This window comes from Carassius carassius, chromosome 2 (assembly GCF_963082965.1).
Source record: "Carassius carassius chromosome 2, fCarCar2.1, whole genome shotgun sequence".
Lineage (NCBI taxonomy): Eukaryota > Metazoa > Chordata > Actinopteri > Cypriniformes > Cyprinidae > Carassius > Carassius carassius.
Window position 1 is genome coordinate 25,535,316 of NC_081756.1, and position 20,900 is coordinate 25,556,215.

General features: G+C 39.1%; 2 protein-coding genes across 2 annotated transcripts in view; one reads left to right on the forward strand and one right to left on the reverse strand.

Annotated features, from left to right (window-relative positions):
- The first annotated feature begins 4,348 nt into the window (after positions 1–4,348).
- Positions 4,349–12,018, forward strand: LOC132107331 (sonic hedgehog protein-like). The gene is made up of 3 exons (XM_059513568.1): positions 4,349–5,063; positions 8,585–8,846; positions 10,254–12,018. The coding sequence occupies exons 1-3, from the start codon at positions 4,764–4,766 to the stop codon at positions 10,946–10,948; spliced, it is 1,257 nt and encodes a 418-aa protein (XP_059369551.1). The 5' UTR covers positions 4,349–4,763; the 3' UTR covers positions 10,949–12,018.
- Positions 12,019–18,427: 6,409 nt separating this feature from the next.
- LOC132107337 (RNA-binding protein 33-like) overlaps positions 18,428–20,900 on the reverse strand; it is a 42,589-nt gene continuing 40,116 nt past the window's right edge. Inside the window, exon 19 of the mRNA XM_059513572.1 lies at positions 18,428–20,404. Within this exon, the coding sequence (XP_059369555.1) occupies positions 20,356–20,404 (49 nt within the window). The 3' untranslated portion in view covers positions 18,428–20,355. The remainder of the gene's footprint in view (positions 20,405–20,900) is intronic.

Sequence of the window (20,900 nt, forward strand, 5' to 3'; positions counted from 1 at the left end):
TTGGTTAACAACAGAATTGAAGTCTAAAGTGGATTTTGTTTTTGTTCTAGCCAAAGGACACACCTGGAAAGGCTGGTGCAGGTTTATCTATCTGTCTATACAGTAATCCCCCTCTGCGAGTTCTGGACAGATTCCACAGATCTGAACCACACCTTTCAGATGCTTCTAATATGATACTCATCTACAGGAAACTATTATTTAAACAGACTTTTAACTCGAGAAAGCTGACATGCTAATCTCGAACAGTAATGTTTAACTGATTAATAAAACTGCCAGTTTCAAATACCTAATATAAAGCCCACAGAAACATGTCTGAACCGTAAACATCTCTTGAAGCAAGTTTGTCTGGAGTTTATTAAGATCCGTAAATAGATTTAGAAAGCTGATTTTGCTTTTGAAGCTACCACAAGTAATCAGAGCTTTAGAGCCTGTAAAACAAGGTGAGGATGTTAAATAAGCCCACAGATGCAGCTCTGGACTTTCTCTACCATTTGTTTTAGGCTGTTTTTAGGATTTAGGGCTTGCTTTTTTCTTTTCAAAATTTCTACATAGCATATAAGTAAGGGATAATGTACAGTCAACCCATCTTTATCACAAAATAAAACCCCAAACAGGGTGATCAGGGCTGTGATTTGAAGATTTGAAGGTACAAAATGCTAACTAACTAAATAAAAACATGAAACTAGCACAGTTCTGTAGCACACTGGTTGCTTGGGGCAAAAGTCAATTATACAGTTTAGTGGTTATTATACAAAATAATAATAATAATAAACAAATTAACAACAGAATCAAGTGTTTCAGAGAACCAGCTCATCAATGACAATAACCACAACAGGTGCTCAAGAAAGCGCACTAGAAAATGCCACTTCTACAAGGATTTCAATATATTGCTAATCCTCTGATCAACTGTAATGCTGATTTAGTGCTAGAGACAAACCATCTGGGTCAGATCTCTAGATGACTCTCGAAGAGGTGGGTCTTGAGTCAATCACAGCATCATTTGGTCTTTACATATAACTCTCACCTCAAAGCCTTTGGTTTATTTTCACACCTTTTCCTCTCCTCTTCATTGCAGGTTTTGCTTCTTTCCTTTACAATCATGCTGCCCTCGATCGCAAAACTCTTGCGACCGGAATGAGGTCATTATCCAAGTCTGCTGAGGAACTGCTGCATTCTCTTTCTCTCTCTGTCTCTCTCTCTCTCTCTCTCTCTCCCTCTCTCTCGCTCCCTCTCTCTCTCTCCCTCTCGCTCTCTCTCTCTCTTCAGCAGCAGTAGTCTTTGGGATCATTTTGCTCCACTCCTGTTCTCTGATGACGTTACACCACTTATCCTTATCTATCACCTCAGAAGCTGAAGCGTGCAGACACATGTAGTTAAAAATTAATTTTACAATCAATATGAAAAGTATTGGCTGTGATGTTGTTCCGTGAGCAACATCCTAGAACCTGTCCAGCAGACTACTGAGTGCGGGAATGTTTTGAAATCACTGTTCACTGTTCTCGTGGAATGTCTCTAAACGCTTCGGTAGAAAGACAGCACTTCTAATGATGCCCAGGGGACTTGTACGACGCTTACACTTTTTTCTAGTGGTTACTGTGGTCAGCCGTGTTAAACGTTGACTATATATCCAGAGAAATTACTGTTGCTCCAGGTAATATGGCACAGGCCACAAGCACCCCAAGTTCATTAAATAGATACTATCTGTGTCCTCAGGTCAAATGGCAATTGAACAAAGCATTCTACAGCAGATGGTTTACTCTCATGTGCTCACTTATTTGTTTCCTCAACTTTCTCATTTAACTGCAATAATTTTTTCTGCTGTCCATTACCATTTTACATTTCTGCTGTCTTTATCTCTTTTCCAGGGGGTTTTAGAGTGTTAAATATTACAAATAAATATGGAACCATGCTACCAGTCATTATAGTATTAGTATTATATATTGGCTGATGACAACTAAATCAGTTTTCTCAGCCTCCACAATGGCATTTTTATGGCACTGAGTGGAATGTGTTAAGTCAATATGAAAACGCTATTGATAACGTGCATTTTTTCAGCATTCTAGGGTTTATGAATTACTCTTAATGTTCACCAGCCCCCTTTGCCACCTAAATCTCTGTTCGAATTGAAAACAGCACGTATTTGCGCATCTCTAAGACTCTCCTCTCTCTCCCGCTGTGTTGGGTTGACCTGGGGCTTGGCTGTCTTGCCTTGGCCTTGAGAGGACTGAATCTGTGTTTAAGTAGAGGGAGCGGCTGAGCGAGGCAAATAAAAAAACTCTTTCCACACTCCAAGACTGAGCTGAGCTGGAACCTCAGGTACACGATTGTGAAATTCCTCACGTTCCACTCCCTGCAGTCCACAACAACGAAATCGAGGCTAAGTGTTCCTCCACAGAATGCTTGACCTTAAGACCGTTTTGCTGTACACTGACTGCTTAGGGTCATTCTCAAAGGATAAGTCAGTTGGAGCGGCACATGATCTTGTATGAGTCCCAGAATTATACAACATTGTGTTTGTTTTTTTGTAGGGCTTATTCATGCTACATGCACAGTTACATACCTGAATGACCTGAAATATGATGTTTATGTAATCATTATGTTTGAATAAACAATACAGGAAAGGAAAACATATCAGTGATCTCTTAATTGCTGATGAATGCCATTGCAGAGATGTGATTGAAGAGGAGCAAGAAAATCATGCTCCACTACAACATGCGGCTGTCTGTGTCTCCACTGTTTTCTTGAAGTCATTACCACTGATTTTCTAATACACAGAAGATAAAATGTCTGTTGCAGAAGTACCTTTGCACTCATACAGATTATTGCCAAATTCCAAAACCACGTAATATCAGTTAAGTTACAGTTCATGTGGTGTTCATCAGTGTGGCAGCATATAGAGTAGAAAACCTGTCTGCACAGTTCACTTCTTTTACAGTAGTCAACATTTGAAGTGGATCAAAACAGTTCATCAAAGTTTTCCTAAGAGCTGCCTCTCTTTCAGTGACATATTTGGAGCTTATGAAGTTGTTTTAGAAGAGATTAATTTGCTCTGTACGTTCTGAGAGAAGGTTCAATTTGCCTTTACCCTGATGATTAATACGATGTGTAAATGTATTAATTTACCAAGAACCGATTCCCTTTTAAGGTAAATCTATATATATATATATATATATATATTACAAAAATATTTGTTTTTGGGAGAGAGAAAACAGACACACTTTACCTTTGTGATGCTTGTTAAACTTCCTGCTTTACTCCTGACATATCAGCATTATTTAATGGTATTTTTAAATTTTCTGCAGTCAAAAAAGGCACACTCCAACCCAATTGAACAACAAATCACCTGTATCTCAGTGCATTTCTAAAGGCAAGCAGCCACCATCTTTCATAGAGCAGAAGTGTGAAAACGAGAGATAATAAGACAATGAAACACATACCTTACCCGCTGCTATAGGCCAGGGAACACAGTGGTTACCATGGCTTAATCTGTCACTGAAGTGGACTTTAAGGGGTGACAGGGTTTTTGCAGGTTGATCTTTCTCCCAAACAGACAGCTTAGCATTTGTGTGCACAGGAAGAGCCCTTTCCAATATCTCAAATAAGCTGTGTTGGGTAGAAGATCCAAATTAATCTCAGTCTCCAACTCTCTCAATCTCTATCCCAGTGAAATTGCAGCTGATAGAGATGGAGGAATATTTCATTTTATTCTAAATGGATCAAAACATTCCTGGCTTTTCAGTTTGGAAATAGACATGTGGACAATATTTCAAAGAAAATAAAATTCTGTAAATTGTTCAGAAATTGAACCTTTCACTTTAAACCCTTTGCAGAATGATGCTGATGTAGCTGACTGTGTATGGATATAATGAATATTTTGCAAGATCTGACACTTTTTCCATTTATTAAAATACAAACTAGCCAATCTGGCTTTTGTAACGTTCAGCTTTTTTTCAGGTAGAGAGGCTGATGGCACAATAAGTGATTAACCTGATTAATAAGAATGTGATTCAAGAGATTAAAAGAAAACGAAAAAGTTTATATTACATTAAAATGTATGTCTGTATTTTTGCCATGTTTTGGACTGTATTTGTAATCGGTTTGTTTCTGGTTCATCTGGATTGATGTGCACAATAGTCTGCACTGACTGTGATAAATGAAACTTTGAAAGTCGCGTGATTTATTCAGCCTTAAGCAGGAGCATAAGAACATACAGACAAACTAATTTAAACAAAAACGGTTTATTAGCAGGTCACATATGCGGATGGGGTATTTGCATCCCAGTAACAAACTGAGCACACATGTGGTTCAGCCTCACAGACAGCAGCGGGCAAAACTGATGCGTTCACATCGCACCGCGTCCCTCCCCTGAAGCCCACCTTTCTGAAAGGTTTTTGCGCGTCTGTTTAGTGGGATAACATCAGAAGGGTTCGTCCCGTCGAGCCAATCAGGTCCCTCCCTACCTCAGATCGCAGCTATAATACATAGGAGTATAGAGGCTTCTCGCATAAGTGGCTGTGTCTTCAACTAATGTTGAGATTTCGAGCTCAGTCTTACCTTTCATATCCACACCGCAAACCTCCGATGCGTTATCAGACGCACATTTCCGCACCTGTCACGGTAGGACTCGGCGACGAGCGACACGCGTGAACTGAGGAGACGGCAAGGACATCGCCGGAGATCCGCGCAGCGACAACGAGAAATCCTGCTAGACAGACCGCGCAGGGCGCTCGAGAACACCGCAGCGAGATTCACCGCGCGGCAAAATGCGGCTTAAGACGAGAGTGCTGCTGGGGTCTCTTCTCAGTCTGTCCTTGGTGGTGTCCGGACTGGCCTGTGGTCCTGGCAGAGGCTACGGCAGGAGAAGACATCCCAAGAAGCTGACACCTCTCGCCTACAAGCAGTTTATACCCAATGTCGCGGAGAAGACCTTAGGGGCCAGCGGCAGATACGAGGGCAAGATCACGCGCAATTCGGAGAGATTTAAAGAACTTACTCCAAATTACAATCCCGACATTATCTTTAAGGATGAGGAGAACACGGGCGCGGACAGACTCATGACACAGGTAATTCCTTTCCCTTCAGAAATCTCACCGGTGCCTGCAGTCAGAGGGATTGTGAATTAGTCTGACGGCATGGCTCGCTCTAATGAAGCTGTGCGAGAGAAATGCCATCAAGAGAGCCCAGACCGGCTGGTTGCCTCCTTGCTCACCCTCATTGTGGAAGGTTGCGTGAAATATTTATGCGCTTCTCTGTTTCTATGTAGGTACACACTTTTGCCCGCGATGAGATACATCGGACGCGCTTTATCTGTTTTGTAAAACGTGGATATTCTGCTAGATAGGTACGGCACCTGATCCGACGGGACAGTCATGGTCAGAATATTTTAGTCTTATGGGAGCCAAATATGGACCGAATTAAGCATAGCCTACATGTTCATGAGATCGCTGAGTCGGACCGCAGTCCGCCCGCTCTCAGACGCTGCTTATCTGGGCATGAAAATATTGACATTTCTCGAAGGATGCTCTTCGATTTGTCTGTGTTTATTAGTGGGCCAGGACGGTACCACTTAGTGGCACAATCAGATACAATGCCCTGTGTGTCTTCAGCCCTCTTTTTCGATACTATTCAGGAGTTTGTTCATCTGCTGGCAGTTAGCACCAAATGCGATGCTGTATAATCTATATTTGTTGTAGCCTACAACTGACCGATATATAGGCTAAGCAACAGCAAGCGACACACAGTCTGAAATAAGTTTTATGTGGTACACTCCAGGAGTTGAATAGTGCAACATTATTTTAATTGAAGTATGCGCTATTATTTTGGTAAATGGGTAAATAGCTATGTTAATAATGACTTAGATGCGGAAAACAGTTTTCTCTGCTCGAAAGAACATTATTGGATTCGTTAGAATTACATTTATTTATTTTAATGGTGAATGGTAGAATTGTGAATTGCTCAAAAATTATATAAATTTGTTGTAGCTAGCTATTTAACTTTTATGTCGTGTCACACGACTCAACTTTTTATCTTTTCCCCCTTTTTTCTATTTTTCTTTTCTTTCTTTTTTTTAGAAGCAAAGCTAGACCTCTGGAAAAAGTCAGACAGCTTTGGGAATAGGCTGTCTGTCCCCAACATGGCTTTCCACTCTCGTCGCATTAGCAGAGATCATTTGAACTTCTGACCTTTTGCCAATGCAGAGGAACAATAACATTGCTGCTTAGTAAATGCATCGAAAATGTATTTGCTATACCAAGCATATTCAGGATTGCTTCCGTGTAATTTACAAAGTGATTACCCGGAGTAGGCTATAACATTTTTATTAGGAGCTATTTTGGACGTGTCTTTGTTGAATAGCTGTTCGGCTCAAAGTCTAAGTCATGACTAGGTTATTGCATGGACGAGATTTGCTGAAGCATTGCGAATTTCAAAGTACCGCGCAGGTGCATTATAAAGTTTCCCCTTTTCTGGTCCCTAAAAAAGATGAAACCCCTGTCTGGTGTGGTTTTCTCAGATGTAAATCAAACTCTACTTAAGGTGAATGTGATTACAAGTGTGCGATGACCCGCGGGCACACACGCTGCCGTTAAAATTGGAAGGTTACCCTTGCAATATTCTAACTTCAAATGAACGTCTCAGTCTTTCAAAGTTAGTTAACAAGGTGTCCTGTTAACAAATGTTTTGGAGAAGCGCACCCGAGTGTAAGAGATGGTTTGTTGGTTGCATTGCACGGTGTGTAATGAGTTGGGCTAGCTCGCGAAATTAAGCGCAACTGCGAGAGAATCCAGGAGGCTGTTTGCTCTGACAGGTAGCTGATAAGTGTTTGCTCTAAAACAGTTGATTTTGGGAGGAGATTAGTAGCTGACTGTGACTAGGCGGCTTGTTGAACAAACCTCGTGTGGAGCACAAAGCGGCGCACAGGGGTTCCCGCTGCGCTTCATGGTGGCTGAACAGAATTTGGCTTGATTCGTGGCACACGACCCAATGAATTAATAAAGAGTTTAGGCTTCACGGCTCTTGGATCCCCAGCAGTTTTGCTCAGAATGTGCTAGGTTGTGTCTTCCTGTGCCTTGTTTATATTTTTCTCTCTCAGTCAAGTGCCACTGAGATTAATAGGCAGCAAATTTCTAGAACCACTATTTTAGAAAATCTATTTTATTTCTATTAGGGTAAATAACTATTCTGTCATTCTTGATTCAGGCCACAGATATTCCACAGATGTATCAGTATCTCAGTCAGTATGAAAATATTTCATGTAGCCACATATAAGAGGACGCATCTGTGAAGTGCAGTAAGATTTTGGTGGTTTGACAGATCCACAGATATTATACATGGTATACATACAGTTTGTGTATTAAACACTAGAGACATAATGGAGTTAATTGAAACATTTAATATTTTATAATTGACTATTTTTAAATGTGGAATGGAATATAATCTAGTGTAATAAGCTGCATGTTGGCTTTACTGCAGACATGAAAATGAGAGGATCAAGCACTTCAGTCGAAAGTGAGGCAATAGTAGTCTGGTATAGAAATGTATAGAACAATAGGGGGTTGTAGAAAGAGGGAGAGAGCGAGCTAGTCAAAGCTAAGAGGCATGTGTGAATTATTGAAGGAATGATTTTGGCTTAGTGTCACAATTTGCAAGCATATTTTAAATAGATTTTATGTAACCTCTGAAAGACCGTCAGTTAAGCAATCACATCACGTCCCTTGAGCAAACCTGTGCTGCAAGAATGATGAGTTGTTGCTTCTCCGGTTGGATGCAGTGAAAGAGTCTTTTGTGGTGTTTTATTTGACATATTGGTTAAGTGTTGGGAAGAGTTGTCCTGGAGAAGGCCAAGCATCTCAACACAGGGTCCCAGGAAAGGTTAATGGGTGCACCACCCAAACATGGCCTAACAGTCCATAGATACCTGCACCTTAAGAGAGAGCCACTGTTCTAAACCTTAAAGTTAATACAAAAACACTACAAATCACTAACTGAAACATCCCTTTTTAGTGTTTTTTATATATTATTATTATTATTATTTTGCCTTCTAATTTCAAGTTACCATTGTATGTATTTTGGCCTTTGAAAGAGAAGAAGCCTTGATGCAGTCACACCTTTCTCTGGTTGGATCTATATGTCTTAGATCAGTGGAGCAAATGCAATCAATTTTTCATTCTTTGGGTTCTTTGGGCAGAATATCCTTGCATGAGAGGCTGAATTATTTCCAGTGTAAATACAGGTTTCTCATACGCTTATTTGTCAGCCGATTTATTTGTTTGGACGCATCTATTGGGGTATTACAGAATTATGGTCAGTAAAAGATATCTTCAGAGTTCTGATCCTCAAGAAGATTGCTCAAAAAGATACTACTTTTTCCAATTTATGTCTTTAAACAAATTAGTCCTGTTGGTTTATTCTAGGGGATGTAAACAGCTTTTTTGTCTAAAGCTATACTATTATTTTTGGAGATTCGGAGCATTATTTAGGCAGTCATTTTATTTTTTTAACATGCTTATGGCAGTTTGGATCAATGAATGTAAGTATTAAAAAACAGTTAGTTACATTTCTTCCTGTTCTCTCTCAATTCTATTAGAGATGCAAAGACAAGCTGAATTCACTGGCCATCTCTGTAATGAACCAGTGGCCAGGGGTTAAGCTCCGTGTGACAGAGGGTTGGGATGAGGACGGTCACCATTTTGAAGAATCACTCCACTATGAGGGAAGAGCTGTTGATATCACCACCTCTGATCGAGACAAGAGCAAGTATGGGACACTCTCTCGGTTGGCTGTGGAAGCTGGATTTGACTGGGTCTATTACGAGTCCAAAGCCCACATCCATTGCTCTGTCAAAGCAGGTAAGACCATGGCAGCTTGATTGGAACGGCAAAATAAACAAGTGATGGGCACAATGCTTCACATTCGATTTCATGCAAGCAGGGTTAAAATTATAAACTGCTTTTAAATACAGATATTGTATAAAAAAAAAGTTCTTAGTCTTTTGCTGGAAGTGTACTAAATTCTTAGTGTAATCATAAAAATAACATCTGGCAAAGGCGATTTTATGAATAATGGCCAAGCCTTCCAATTGTTTTAAGGCTATTACTCTATTAAACCTTAACACCTTAAGACAAACACAGAAAGTCTTGCCAGCCAGTCTAAGTCTCTTTGAAGGCAGCGCTTATCGAGTCATCACAAGCTCATTCACTAGAACACACACTGTACACACATTTTACTAGAGATATATAAAAACAAATTGAGGATGTTTTTACACGCGCGCTTGTAAAAATAGGCTTCGATGAAAATGACGAATGCATCACTTGCGCAAATACGATGAAATTCTTGTCAGGATTTTTTTTAGTTTACCATTGATTGAAGGTAATTTAGCTGGAACATATTGGTGAACCGTCATAAAGCTTTCACCAAATCGTATCATTTGAATTCTTAACACATTTACAAATACATGACGGGCTTTGAACAGAGCTGGGTCGAACTCGCTCGGCTCGCCCAAATCTGTTTCTCAGTTGTCACCATCTTATTTCATGCCCTAGAATCTTATGAGAGGATTAGACGAAAAGTCCATTCTATAGCTCTGTTTACCGACCCGAGAGATCGGAATGTGAAGAGATCCCACAAGACCCGAATTATTGTAATTAAGCTTGAGCAAAAAAAAATGAAAGGAAAGAAGAAGAGGGCATTGATTGACTACCGCTAGCATTTCTAATTTACATTCAAATCTACACTATTAGAGGCTTGGAAAAGTGTCTGGGCTGAGTAAATACTGTTCGAGCCTGCTTGGGGTTTTCTCATTCTATAAATGTGAATTGTCACATAGAAGTTTCTGCACCTGAGCAAATATGAAAGAGGCGCAAGGAAAGGCAGAAGTGTCCTTTTCCAAGAGTGCTCTATACACAAGCTGCATTAGAATGACAATGTGCGGGCTTTATTGGTCTTTAATAAGAGCAGTCCAGACTCTTTCCTCCTTCATCTCACACAAAGACATTATTTTTGGGGGGAAAGCTTTCGATTTACAGACTAATAATTACCGTAGCCACGTTTTTTTTTTGTTTCTTCGGGCTTTTTTGTGTGTGTGAGCCGACTTTGGGGTTGATTTAACTTACGTGCATGTTTTTCGAGCTTTTTGTGCTCCATGACCTCATCAGTTACAATTTAAAATGTGATAAATTAGCGTAATATTTAGATATATTTGATGTAACTTGGTATGCCGGACAAAATGATTCACTCGTTGCTATTTATCTCGACAGAAAATTCGGTTGCGGCGAAATCTGGAGGCTGTTTCCCAGGCTCGGCTCTGGTCTCGCTCAGAGACGGAGGACAGAAGGCCGTGAAGGACCTGAAGCCAGGTGACAAGGTGCTGGCGGCGGACGGCGATGGGAAGCTCGTGTACAGCGACTTCATCATGTTCACAGACCGAGACTCCGCGACGCGACGCCTGTTTTACGTGATAGAAACGAAAGAACCCGTTGAAAAGATCACCCTCACCGCTGCTCACCTCCTTTTTGTCCTCGACAACTCCACGGATGTTCTGCACTCCATGACCGCCGCGTTTGCCAGCAGTGTCAGAGCCGGACAAAAGGTGATGGTTGTTGATGATAGCGGTCAGCTTCAATCTGTCATCGTGGAGCGGATATACACCGAGGAGCACCAGGGCTCGTTCGCACCAGTGACTGCTCATGGAACCATTGTGGTCGACAGAATACTGGCGTCCTGTTACGCCGTAATAGAGGACCACAGTCTCGCGCATTTGGCCTTCGGGCCAGTCAGGCTCTATTATGACGCGTCATCGGTCCTATTCCCCCAAAACTTCATCAGTCAGTCCAATGCGACTTTACAACAGGAAGGAGTCCACTGGTACTCCAAGCTCCTGTATCACATGGGGACGTGGCTTTTGGACAGCCGCATGCTTCATCCTTTGGGGATGTCAGTAAACTCAAGCTGAAAACCCTCCTATGGAAATAAAGCAAGAGAAATCACACTAATGTAGGATATAAGACAATATTAGTACAAGCAAGAGAGAAAGAGAGAGAGCGAGTGTGTGTGTGAGAGAGAGAGACACAAAGGCCACGAGCGGAGCTGGGATATTTATTACAATGACTTTAAAAAGATGTCAGTTTCAAAGAATAAATGGAGCCTTAAAAGTTTTTTTTGCATAATTTATTCTCGCGTGAACTCAGGCTGGAGGCACACAGACGGATCCGAATACAGTGTGAGCTCATCCAGCGGTGCAAAATCTATTTTTGTAGATCTCATGTAAACAGGAAAAAAAATACAAATGAAGAAAAAAAAGTAAGAAAACTTTCATGACAGGTTGTAACATTCTGTGCATATGTGCAAATGACTGTTATATTTTAGGGGAAAGCAAACACCGTGGGGCTCCAGAAATTATATTTTTATACACAGAATTGTACATTAGGATTTTGACCGATCGTTACCTAATCACTTTTCGTTATTTTAAAGAGTGTAAGATACGAGAATATATTTTAATTTAAATAGGTGCAGAGTCTTTGCAGTGTTGTGCTGTTTTCTCTTTTTGATTTCTCTATTATTTTGTCATTGCTTTGCTTGTCAGAGTGGGACAGACATATACGTCCTTTGTTCACTGTTCTCTGCTTTCATTGTTTCTTGTGTTTCTTTAAGAAAATACGAAATGCACATTCTGAAAATTCAGTAACGATAATAGCCCCCCAGTAAAGAACAAAGGGTTTCGTTGAACAAATTAATAAGTAACTACTGTACTTTGACTAAAATGTATTTTTCTTTTCATATTTTGTAATAGTTAAATAGTTTTGTGTAAATAAAATGCAGCTGATGCATAGTTTGGATAGCATATGATTGAGTGGCCATACCAGTTAACCTACCTTTCATCAAGGCAAGGTGTCAGGAAATGTATAGAATTTATTATTTATATGTTTATTATAAATGAATGAGATAAAGAAAATATTCAAACTGCTCGTTGGTATGTTTTTTATTTTTTGAATATCATTTGATAACGCAGACATTAACATCTTCACCATTTCCATAATCAATTTTAATATCATTATTATAGATATTAACACTCATAAATATTTCATTGTTATTGCTGTTGTTGAAATACTCGGCTATCAGGGGCTGCTATTAATAAATGAACCGGGCCAGTAATGTTCATAAAGCCTAGGAAATGCATAGAATTAAATACGGTTTTGTGTTTTATTGTTACAATAAAAAGCGGTAGGCTTTCTGATCTTGTTGATCAGAGGTGCATAATATGTTTCCATTTCCAACCCACGTAAATCGGGCTATTCAGCTTGCATAAAACTCGGGTGGGAGAAACAAGACGTCCATTCAAACAAACGTGTGGAAATGCGAAATGAAGTTAAATCGTACTGTTGACAACGGCTGTCGTTAAGACGCGAAAAAGTCTTTGATCTAGATTTTGTATGCTTACGAAAAGTTGTGTTCCCATGCTAAATATGAAGAGGGATAGTTCTTTGCAAATAGCATCTCAAATTCTCTCACCCAGATTAAAAGGACAGATTTGCGTGCTTTAAACGCACCAACACATTTCCAAACGTAAACGGTTCTGCTTATTACACGGTTGATGCAGAGGTTTATTGGTGCTGAAGTTGCTCACCACCAAGACGAGAATCACGTCAAAGATGTGACGCAATCAAATAGGCTACACATTTTTGACAAAATTCACATGGATGACACTGAAGGAAGTTCCCACCACCCCATTTGTGCGACTAAACCCATCAGCACACTTTTCCAGTCTTCGTGTAATTGGGATTTTATAGTTAATGGCAGAAGTGAAACAGGTGGTGCAGGAAGTGAAGAAGCGCTCCACTTCCCGTCTAATGATAACGGTTATATACTCTCTCTTTCTTTTCATGTAAGGATTCTAAGATTATTTGTACCAAGAATACTAATATAAAATGTAATAAAAATTATAATTAAGTGCAGTTTAATGCACTTGACTGATTTGCTTAATTTTTAAATGATAATGTTTCATTCTGTTTTGACTTGCAATTTCAAAGACTACATTTTAACAATACTACACTTCATTAAAATGTATGTGATCATTTAACCATTATCATGCAATATTGTAATTATCTTGTTTATCATGGATCACATAATATGCTGCCAGATCTTAGTCTGATTTGGGCCACATATCACTGGACTGATCTGGGCCACACTCCTCCCATCAACAATCGGCCCTCATGTTGTTTGGCAGATCCCCGCCGTGCCGTCATTGCCACACATGGCCCAGCTCTGGCTGAAAGGGTACATGACATTGCCGACAGGAGGCCAGCAGCGCCACCTTGAGGCCACATGTGGGCCAAGTCCGTTTGCTATGTGGGTACACCATTGCACAAAACAGTGCAGCGGCGCTTTCATAACTTGCGGTTAAAATACCCCAGATCTTAGGATCTCCGTTTCCTTTGGTAAATCTGAGATGTATCATGTGGCTTCTACATGCAAGCAAGCGAAAGACAGCTGGACCTTATGCAGCCATCTAAAACTAAGCCCCAAACCCATTCACAAGTCCAGACAGTAGACATTCCCTTCTGTGTCTGAAATGAATAAGCAACTATAGCATTCACCTTTGACAGAAGCTGGTCACATGCATCCCTGGCAGAGTGAAACAGTGCTGTTTTGTAAAGCTGAATGGCCAAATGTCAACTTTACCAATTAAAAAATGTGTAAAACGTCCACAAGCACCTCCCAGACCGTGATATCATTCATGTGTACTCTCTTACAAACAATGTTATCAATGAGAGGAACAGTCAATGTGAGCTCAGTGGATAAAATGGCTATTGAGAACAATACTAAAGCCTGTGACTGTTCGGTGTAAATTCAGACAGCAACCTCAAAGTCATCAGCATGAAGGATCAATAAATATAAATATGGGCTAGGTCAGTGTCTTCACTAACCACATATACAACCATATCCACTTTTTGTCTTTTATGATGAATGTGTGCATGTGTGTGCACGGACACTTTGAAGGGTGTTAACTAGTGAGTGAGCTTTTGAACTCTGTTGCAACACGATTAGAAATTCCACTACCATTTCTTGAGAAGACTTCATTGTGCTGCAGGTTTTGCTGCTTTTTAGAGCTGTTGGGGAGGCTCACTCTCAGCTTGACCTTGAGCATTTACACAGACACAAAAGTGACCGGGCGAAAGCATTCCTCGGAGTAGGTAAATAAAACCAACTAATCCTTCAGAGGGGCCTTCTGCGGTGTCTGCAGAGAGAGCAACTGTTTCAACAAACGCTTGCTGGCATTTGCAAACAAATATGGACTGGCAACTTTTGTGAAGTACGAACGAACTAAAGCCTGCCTATCGTTAAATTCCAATCATTCATCTCCATTGCATAAATATTTACCCAAGTGACAATCACTTTTCCAAAACTAAAATTTCCACGAGTTTTGCACTTAAAATGACAACACTCAGGCTGCAGGACAGACTACAGCTTGTTTGGTGTGGACCACAGGGCTTATTTGGGGCATAATGATTGATTACTAACACTTTACAATAAGGTTTCATTCTTTAGTATTTACTGCGTGTCAACCATAAACCATTCTAGTGCATTTATTTATCTTAATGTTAATCTCACAATTTATTAAAACATTAAAGGTGCTCTAAGTGATGTCACACATTTTTTAGGCCAAAACATTTTTTGCCACATCCAGCAAACATCTCCTCACTATCCGCTAGCTGCTTGTCCCCTGAACACACTGTAAAAAAAACGGGGTCTCTCTAGACACCACAGGCTCCACAAACAACAAGAAGAACAAACTGGGCTCACCCGCACCACAAAACATAAAAAACTGTTCCAGCCAATAGCCGAGAAGAAAGATTTGGGGGGTTAGTGCACGGATGAGGAGGAGGGAGGGTTTAGCTAGCCTCCGTTTTGTTTGACAACAATTTGAACGTCAACAAGAAGTCACGACTCCCGGCATCGCTTAGAGCACCTTTAATATCAAAAGCTGTATCTGATAACATTATTCAATGCCCTGTTATCTAACATGAAAATTTTAAGTAATATTAACAAAGGTTGCCAAATGCTGTAAAAATACATTGCTCATTGCTAGCCCGTGCTATAACCACGTTAACAACTAATGTTAACAAATGAGAAGTTATTGTAAAGTGGTACCGATTCCTTTCTTAAAAAGCTGTAAGATGTGGAGATATTTTTGCCAACTCAAACAGAAAGCAACTTACAACTGATAAACATCAGTCTCTCAGAAAGCAGATGCAAGGTGAGTGTCAAAAGTCATTCATTTATCAGTAAACAACAAGACAGGCAACACAGAAGATAAAATCCAGGAAAAGGATTTATTTAAGGTTATTATTCATAACAAGTACAGTCAAGGCATATTATCGGTTTTCATTTGACAAGCTCCATGAAAGGTTACTAAACAAACACCATTTAAATTCTTCCTAATTCAACAAGTAGGACAGTCTGGTGTACACATTTCAGACACTTCAAAACAGTTTAATTAATACAAGAATGAGGGACAACAAAACGGTGATCAAAACAGCATAAATCACCCCCCCCCCCATACAATAATGATTTCCAAGTAATGTTTTCTTTTCGTCCAACAACACAACGTGAGTGTATAAGCTGGTAAGAGTGTACAGATCATTCTTGGGCTTTGTGCAAGTTTTTGAACTTTGGAACTCAGAAGGGTGTGGTCCCAGAGACGCAAAACTTCACGGACGTGGGCTAATACAGAAAGGAAATCCAGAAGCAAGGTCCCCCTGCTTTAATACAGAAGGATTATGTTCACACAAACACCACACTGAGATCAACAACCGCTTTCCCATCCAGCCTTAAAGAGCAGAGAGAGAGAGAGAGAGAGAGAGACAGAGAGAGAGACAGAGAGAGAGAGACAGAGACAGAGAGAGACAGAGACAGAGACAGAGAGAGACAGAGACAGAGACAGAGACAGAGAGAGAGAGAGAGAGAGAGAGAGAGAGACATAGAGAGACAGAGACAGAGACAGAGAGAGAGAGAGAGAGAGAGAGAGAGAGAGAGAGAGAGAGAGAGACAGAGAGAGACATAGAGAGAGAGAGAGAGATAGAGAGAGAGAGAGAGAGAGACAGAGACAGAGAGAGAGAGAGAGAGAGAGAGAGAGAGAGACAGAGAGAGAGAGAGAGAGAGACATAGAGACAGAGAGAGACATAGAGACAGAGAGAGACATAGAGAGAGAGAGAGAGATAGAGAGAGAGAGAGAGAGACAGAGACAGAGAGAGAGAGAGAGAGAGAGAGAATTAAAATAAATCCAAAGAAAAGACAGAGTGAGAGAAAAACCCGAGAGAAGAGGTCTCTGGCACCACTTAAACTGAAGAGCACCTGTTGAAAAACGAAGACAGGTTAGCATCATCTGGAGGCAGCTCTACTGTAGACAGACACAACAGAATTTAGAACTGAAACCAAAAGGAGGGTTTTTCACATCAGTTTCAGATTTCAGTTGTCTTCTGATTTGAATATGCAGTGGTTTTCAAAAGCACTGGCCCATTCATGGAGTGTCACTGGAATTATTTTAGGAATGGATACACCGGGCACAAATAACAAAAAAGGCACAAAAACTAAGCAGCTAAGGTTTGCTTAGAAACCATAAACCTGATGGTCTAGCCGAGTTCAAATGAACAACAGAGCGCTGAGCAAGACTAAATTCAAAATCAATTTGACATTCTTTAGTATATTTTTAATACATGTCATATATTTTATGGCACCATCCTGTCCTAGTTATTAATGATACCAGCAATTGTTGTTTGCTAGTGTGAATATGTATGACTATTCTCAAAACACAATCTCATCAGGTTACAGTTGTTTTAATCTACATACGCTATGATCACAAGCTCTCAATCATGCCACAGAATGACTCCAACACTACTGTAGAAAACTGTCAATATTACCTCAAGAAATCTGCTACTAAAACACACACACACACACACACACTAAAGTTTCTAGAGCTTCTGTACATTTCTAAATAGTTCTTTTGAAAACCAGTGCTATCTTAGAATGAAAAAGGGTACAGATTATTTAATTTATGAAAAACCCTCCTTTCTGTGCTCCTGGAAGCTCTGTCCTGGAAAAAAAGAAAAAAATGTTTAATTACAAGATACAAATAATCATACTGCTGCCAACAGAGAGCAGTGTATTATGTATGATGCTTAAAATGGAGAGTAAAGAGAGACACAATGATTACACAGAACAAGCATCAGAATTTACAAGTGTCAAGATTTGCCACATCTCTGGACTCCTCTGGACCACTATCATAAGAAATAAAGGTAATCTAATAACTAATTTTGAGTGTACCAGCCACTTGCAATTGACAGAAATAAAGAAACAAAACAAGATCCAACAAAAAGAAAACCTTTAACCTACTCTTGATTCTAGAACATAATACCTCACAGCACGTCAAAAACATCTGCCCAAAAAGAGACCAATTATTCAATCTCTGAAAACCTATCACGTGTGATTACAGCTCAGAAATAAACAGTTTCCCCAAAGTTATTCTACACTTACAGTGAAGTTACTAAAAGATTCAATATGAATCTGTGTTTCTCTCTTATAAGACCGTTTATAAATATAGTCTTAAAAGATGTTTACTTGGAAATATTGTTTTTAAAAGTCTCTCAGACTAGATGAAACCTTTTAAATCCATAGGATTAACTATTTACAGAAATACATTCAAATCAATAAACAAATAAAAGTGTGCATCTGCAACTTTAAAAAAAAAACCCGGTGTCCTATACCAATTTTAAACAGAATGTGTAAAAAACAAAGTTAACGAAACAAAATAAAAAAAGCTTATAGTTTAAAGTGCATTCATATGTATTTTATGACATTATTCATAATCTTACCCATTATATGTATTTCTGTGATTCCTAGAAGCTCATAGTGTAAATTAACACAAACAGACAAATAAGGCAATGTGATAAACCATTCCCAACTACTATATTATAAAAGATGACGGTAAAGCAGGAAAATACAAGTGCATCTTAAACCACGAGGTGCTGAAGGGCAGCAGCTTTACAAGTGAACTTGACAGACGTAATCAGTGAGCATTCAAATCATAACACACAAAAAACCTCTGAAGTTTCAGTTCAACTGATTTGAGAGAAATTGTTGCACCTTAATTCTATGGTTGGCAACAGAGAAACATTCAGGAGCTTGGAGGAAATCGAGAAACGAGTATGTTGTGTTCAGAATAATAAAAGACATGCAAGAGGGAATCTTCAAACACAAAACAACAAGACAACAGTTAATAGTGATCAAGACGGCTGGCTTCACATACCCGCAGTTACATGGTATATATGTGACCATCTTTTATTTTTCATCTTTAAAATATCCTCAAATAATAAGTTCTCCAATAACAAAACGGTTGTAAAATGACCAAGGAATATTTTTTATATGTATATATATATATATATATATATATATATATAAACAAACTGAGAAAAGAAATTCACCAGTCACGTACTAGTTCGGTATTTTCAAACACGGAAAGATTTCAAGATGAGAAAACAACAAACTTGACAGCTTCATACACTTTTTTTTTTTTTTTTTTGTTCATTATATACAAGAAAGTGACCACGGATAACAGTTGCTCCCAAATCCTTTGAAACTGCAGCCCTGGATGTGCTAATATCCACAGACATAATTGTTGATTAGATTTTGTTATATTATCTAGAACAGAGATATTTTAAATGCTACAACAACACTTTGTTTGTGCCTATAATGTAAATTAGTTGGATTAACATTAGTCACAAATATGAAAACTGTAATGCACTAGATCTAAGATCATTTCTGGGGCCATGAAGTGACAGTTTATATTAAGCTGTACAATTAGACATAACCAAGCACTATGCTTGCACAGTACTGACGGACTATTATTATTATTAGTATAAATAATAATGCTGATGTAACAACAGTTTGAGGAGTGAAATACTCATGATTGAAGCCATGCAATCATTTTTAATTATATTATAGTGTAATATATTGACTGGAGAATGAAAATGTATGGGATTTAAAAAAAAATAAAAATCCAAAAATCTAAAGCTTGGGTAACAACTTATAAAGTAAATGGGAAAATATAGGCCACTTGACAGCTGATTTTGACCAATCCTGATCTGCATTCCCATCTGACCAGCTTCAAAACAATTAACGGAGCCAAAGCTATAAGAATATAATTACTAATAGTCCAAAATATGTCTTTCTTCACAAACATATGACCAAGCTGTTGTTGTAAACAGGACAGCTGTGACCTCTTCACAATTCATAAACGCATCTAGTGCTCTAGACAAGCAAACAGAGCTTCAGCAATAAAATCCAAGATTCAGCAATCCTCTTCCACGCACCATACTTGCTGAACTCTGAGGAAAGAAAACGAAACGCATTAAAAAGTAGCATTACTGAAGGGGGAGACTTTCTGATTGCCTTTAATACTAGCTGAGAAGCTATTTCTAACAACAATTAAAATAATCTAAATACTCAATTCCAGCACCAAGACTTAAAATCAAAGTAGAAAAGCCATTTATTGTCAAATCGTTTTTCAGCTGTCTTTAGGTCACAAAGACACACGTCACGAACCACCACTCCAGCTCCGCAGAACAAACCTCAACTGCAATACAATTACAATGGTGAAAGGGACGATGAAGAAACTTGAGATCATGAAGAGTCATAGAAAACTGCACAAAAAAAGACACCTGCTATATCACAGTGACTTCCAAAATAAAAAAAAAAAAATAAAAAAAGCTCAACCCAAACATGCCCCTGAGTTTCTATACCAGCACTTCAACATTTCTAGCAAGCAGTGCTTTATTCTCTGATATTCCACAAGAGACAGAGCTCTATACAGAAGACATCTGCTGCCCTCTACAGGTCACATGAACAACTGCAGCATACACATTACTGTTCAATCAGGCCAAACCACCCGTCAACGACTGTGGAAATTACACAAAAATATAAATATATACATACAAAATATATTTTTAAATGATTCCTATTTGACTAAAACCGGCCATTCAAAATATTTGTTCTAATTATGTTGAGAGCTTGAGGATGGGAGCAACTGTTATCAACTGGCATAAAAATGTCTTGGTTTTCATATCTCTGTCTCTCTTTTCACCTGCTGGCTTGGACCATTAGGGATTACTCCATATATAAATGAAAGTACAGAAACAAAGTCAGTCACGACATGAGTTCAGTGCTGTGCCATTTCCAGCATATTTGTGATTCCTCTCCACACAGATCCCACAGCTTCAGCCTCCCGATTGTGCGTCTGTCTTTCAGAAATAGACGTTCTCTTCTTGTTCACTTCTCTTCGTCTTCTCTGTTGAACTGACTTGTTCCTCAGTCATCAATAACGGAAACATCGATGTGAGACAAATCTATCATGTGCCTATGTAATCAAGGGAACATGTGATGGAAATGAGACACTCGCACTTAAAGCAAGCTAATCTGAGGCATCTCCATCAAAAAATGACGATCAGTAGAGTCACAGGTGAGCTCTTGTTCTTTGTTTTGACAAGTAACACTTGCTGATGCTGCATTTCGGCACATTTCATTTGCCCCTTTGGCTGCACAAACTATTTCGCATAACTCTGATCTGCTTCAGCCATTAACACCAACACCTTAATAAACCCATATATGAGGAGACTTCATAGATTTGATATTTGATCACTGTACTACAAAACTTAATTTTTTTTTTTTTGGAGCTATTAAGTTGAAATAGGTTTCGATTCAAAGTCTAATTTGCAGCATATATTTACCATGAAAATTTGGCCTCGGTATGAATAGGCCTCATTCTTAAAAAATAATAATAATCTAATTATCCATAAAAGGTCAACTACATTTTGTGCATGCATGCATTAAGCAGAAACAAACAGCATAATCCT

Bases quoted from the DNA above. Each gene is read 5' to 3' on its own strand.
- LOC132107331 (XM_059513568.1), top strand. From the start codon at position 4,764: ATGCGGCTTAAGACGAGAGTGCTGCTGGGGTCTCTTCTCAGTCTGTCC. The intron at 5,064-8,584 runs GTAATTCCTTTC...CAATTCTATTAG, and splicing joins CGGACAGACTCATGACACAG to AGATGCAAAGACAAGCTGAA. The intron at 8,847-10,253 runs GTAAGACCATGG...TTATCTCGACAG, and splicing joins CCATTGCTCTGTCAAAGCAG to AAAATTCGGTTGCGGCGAAA.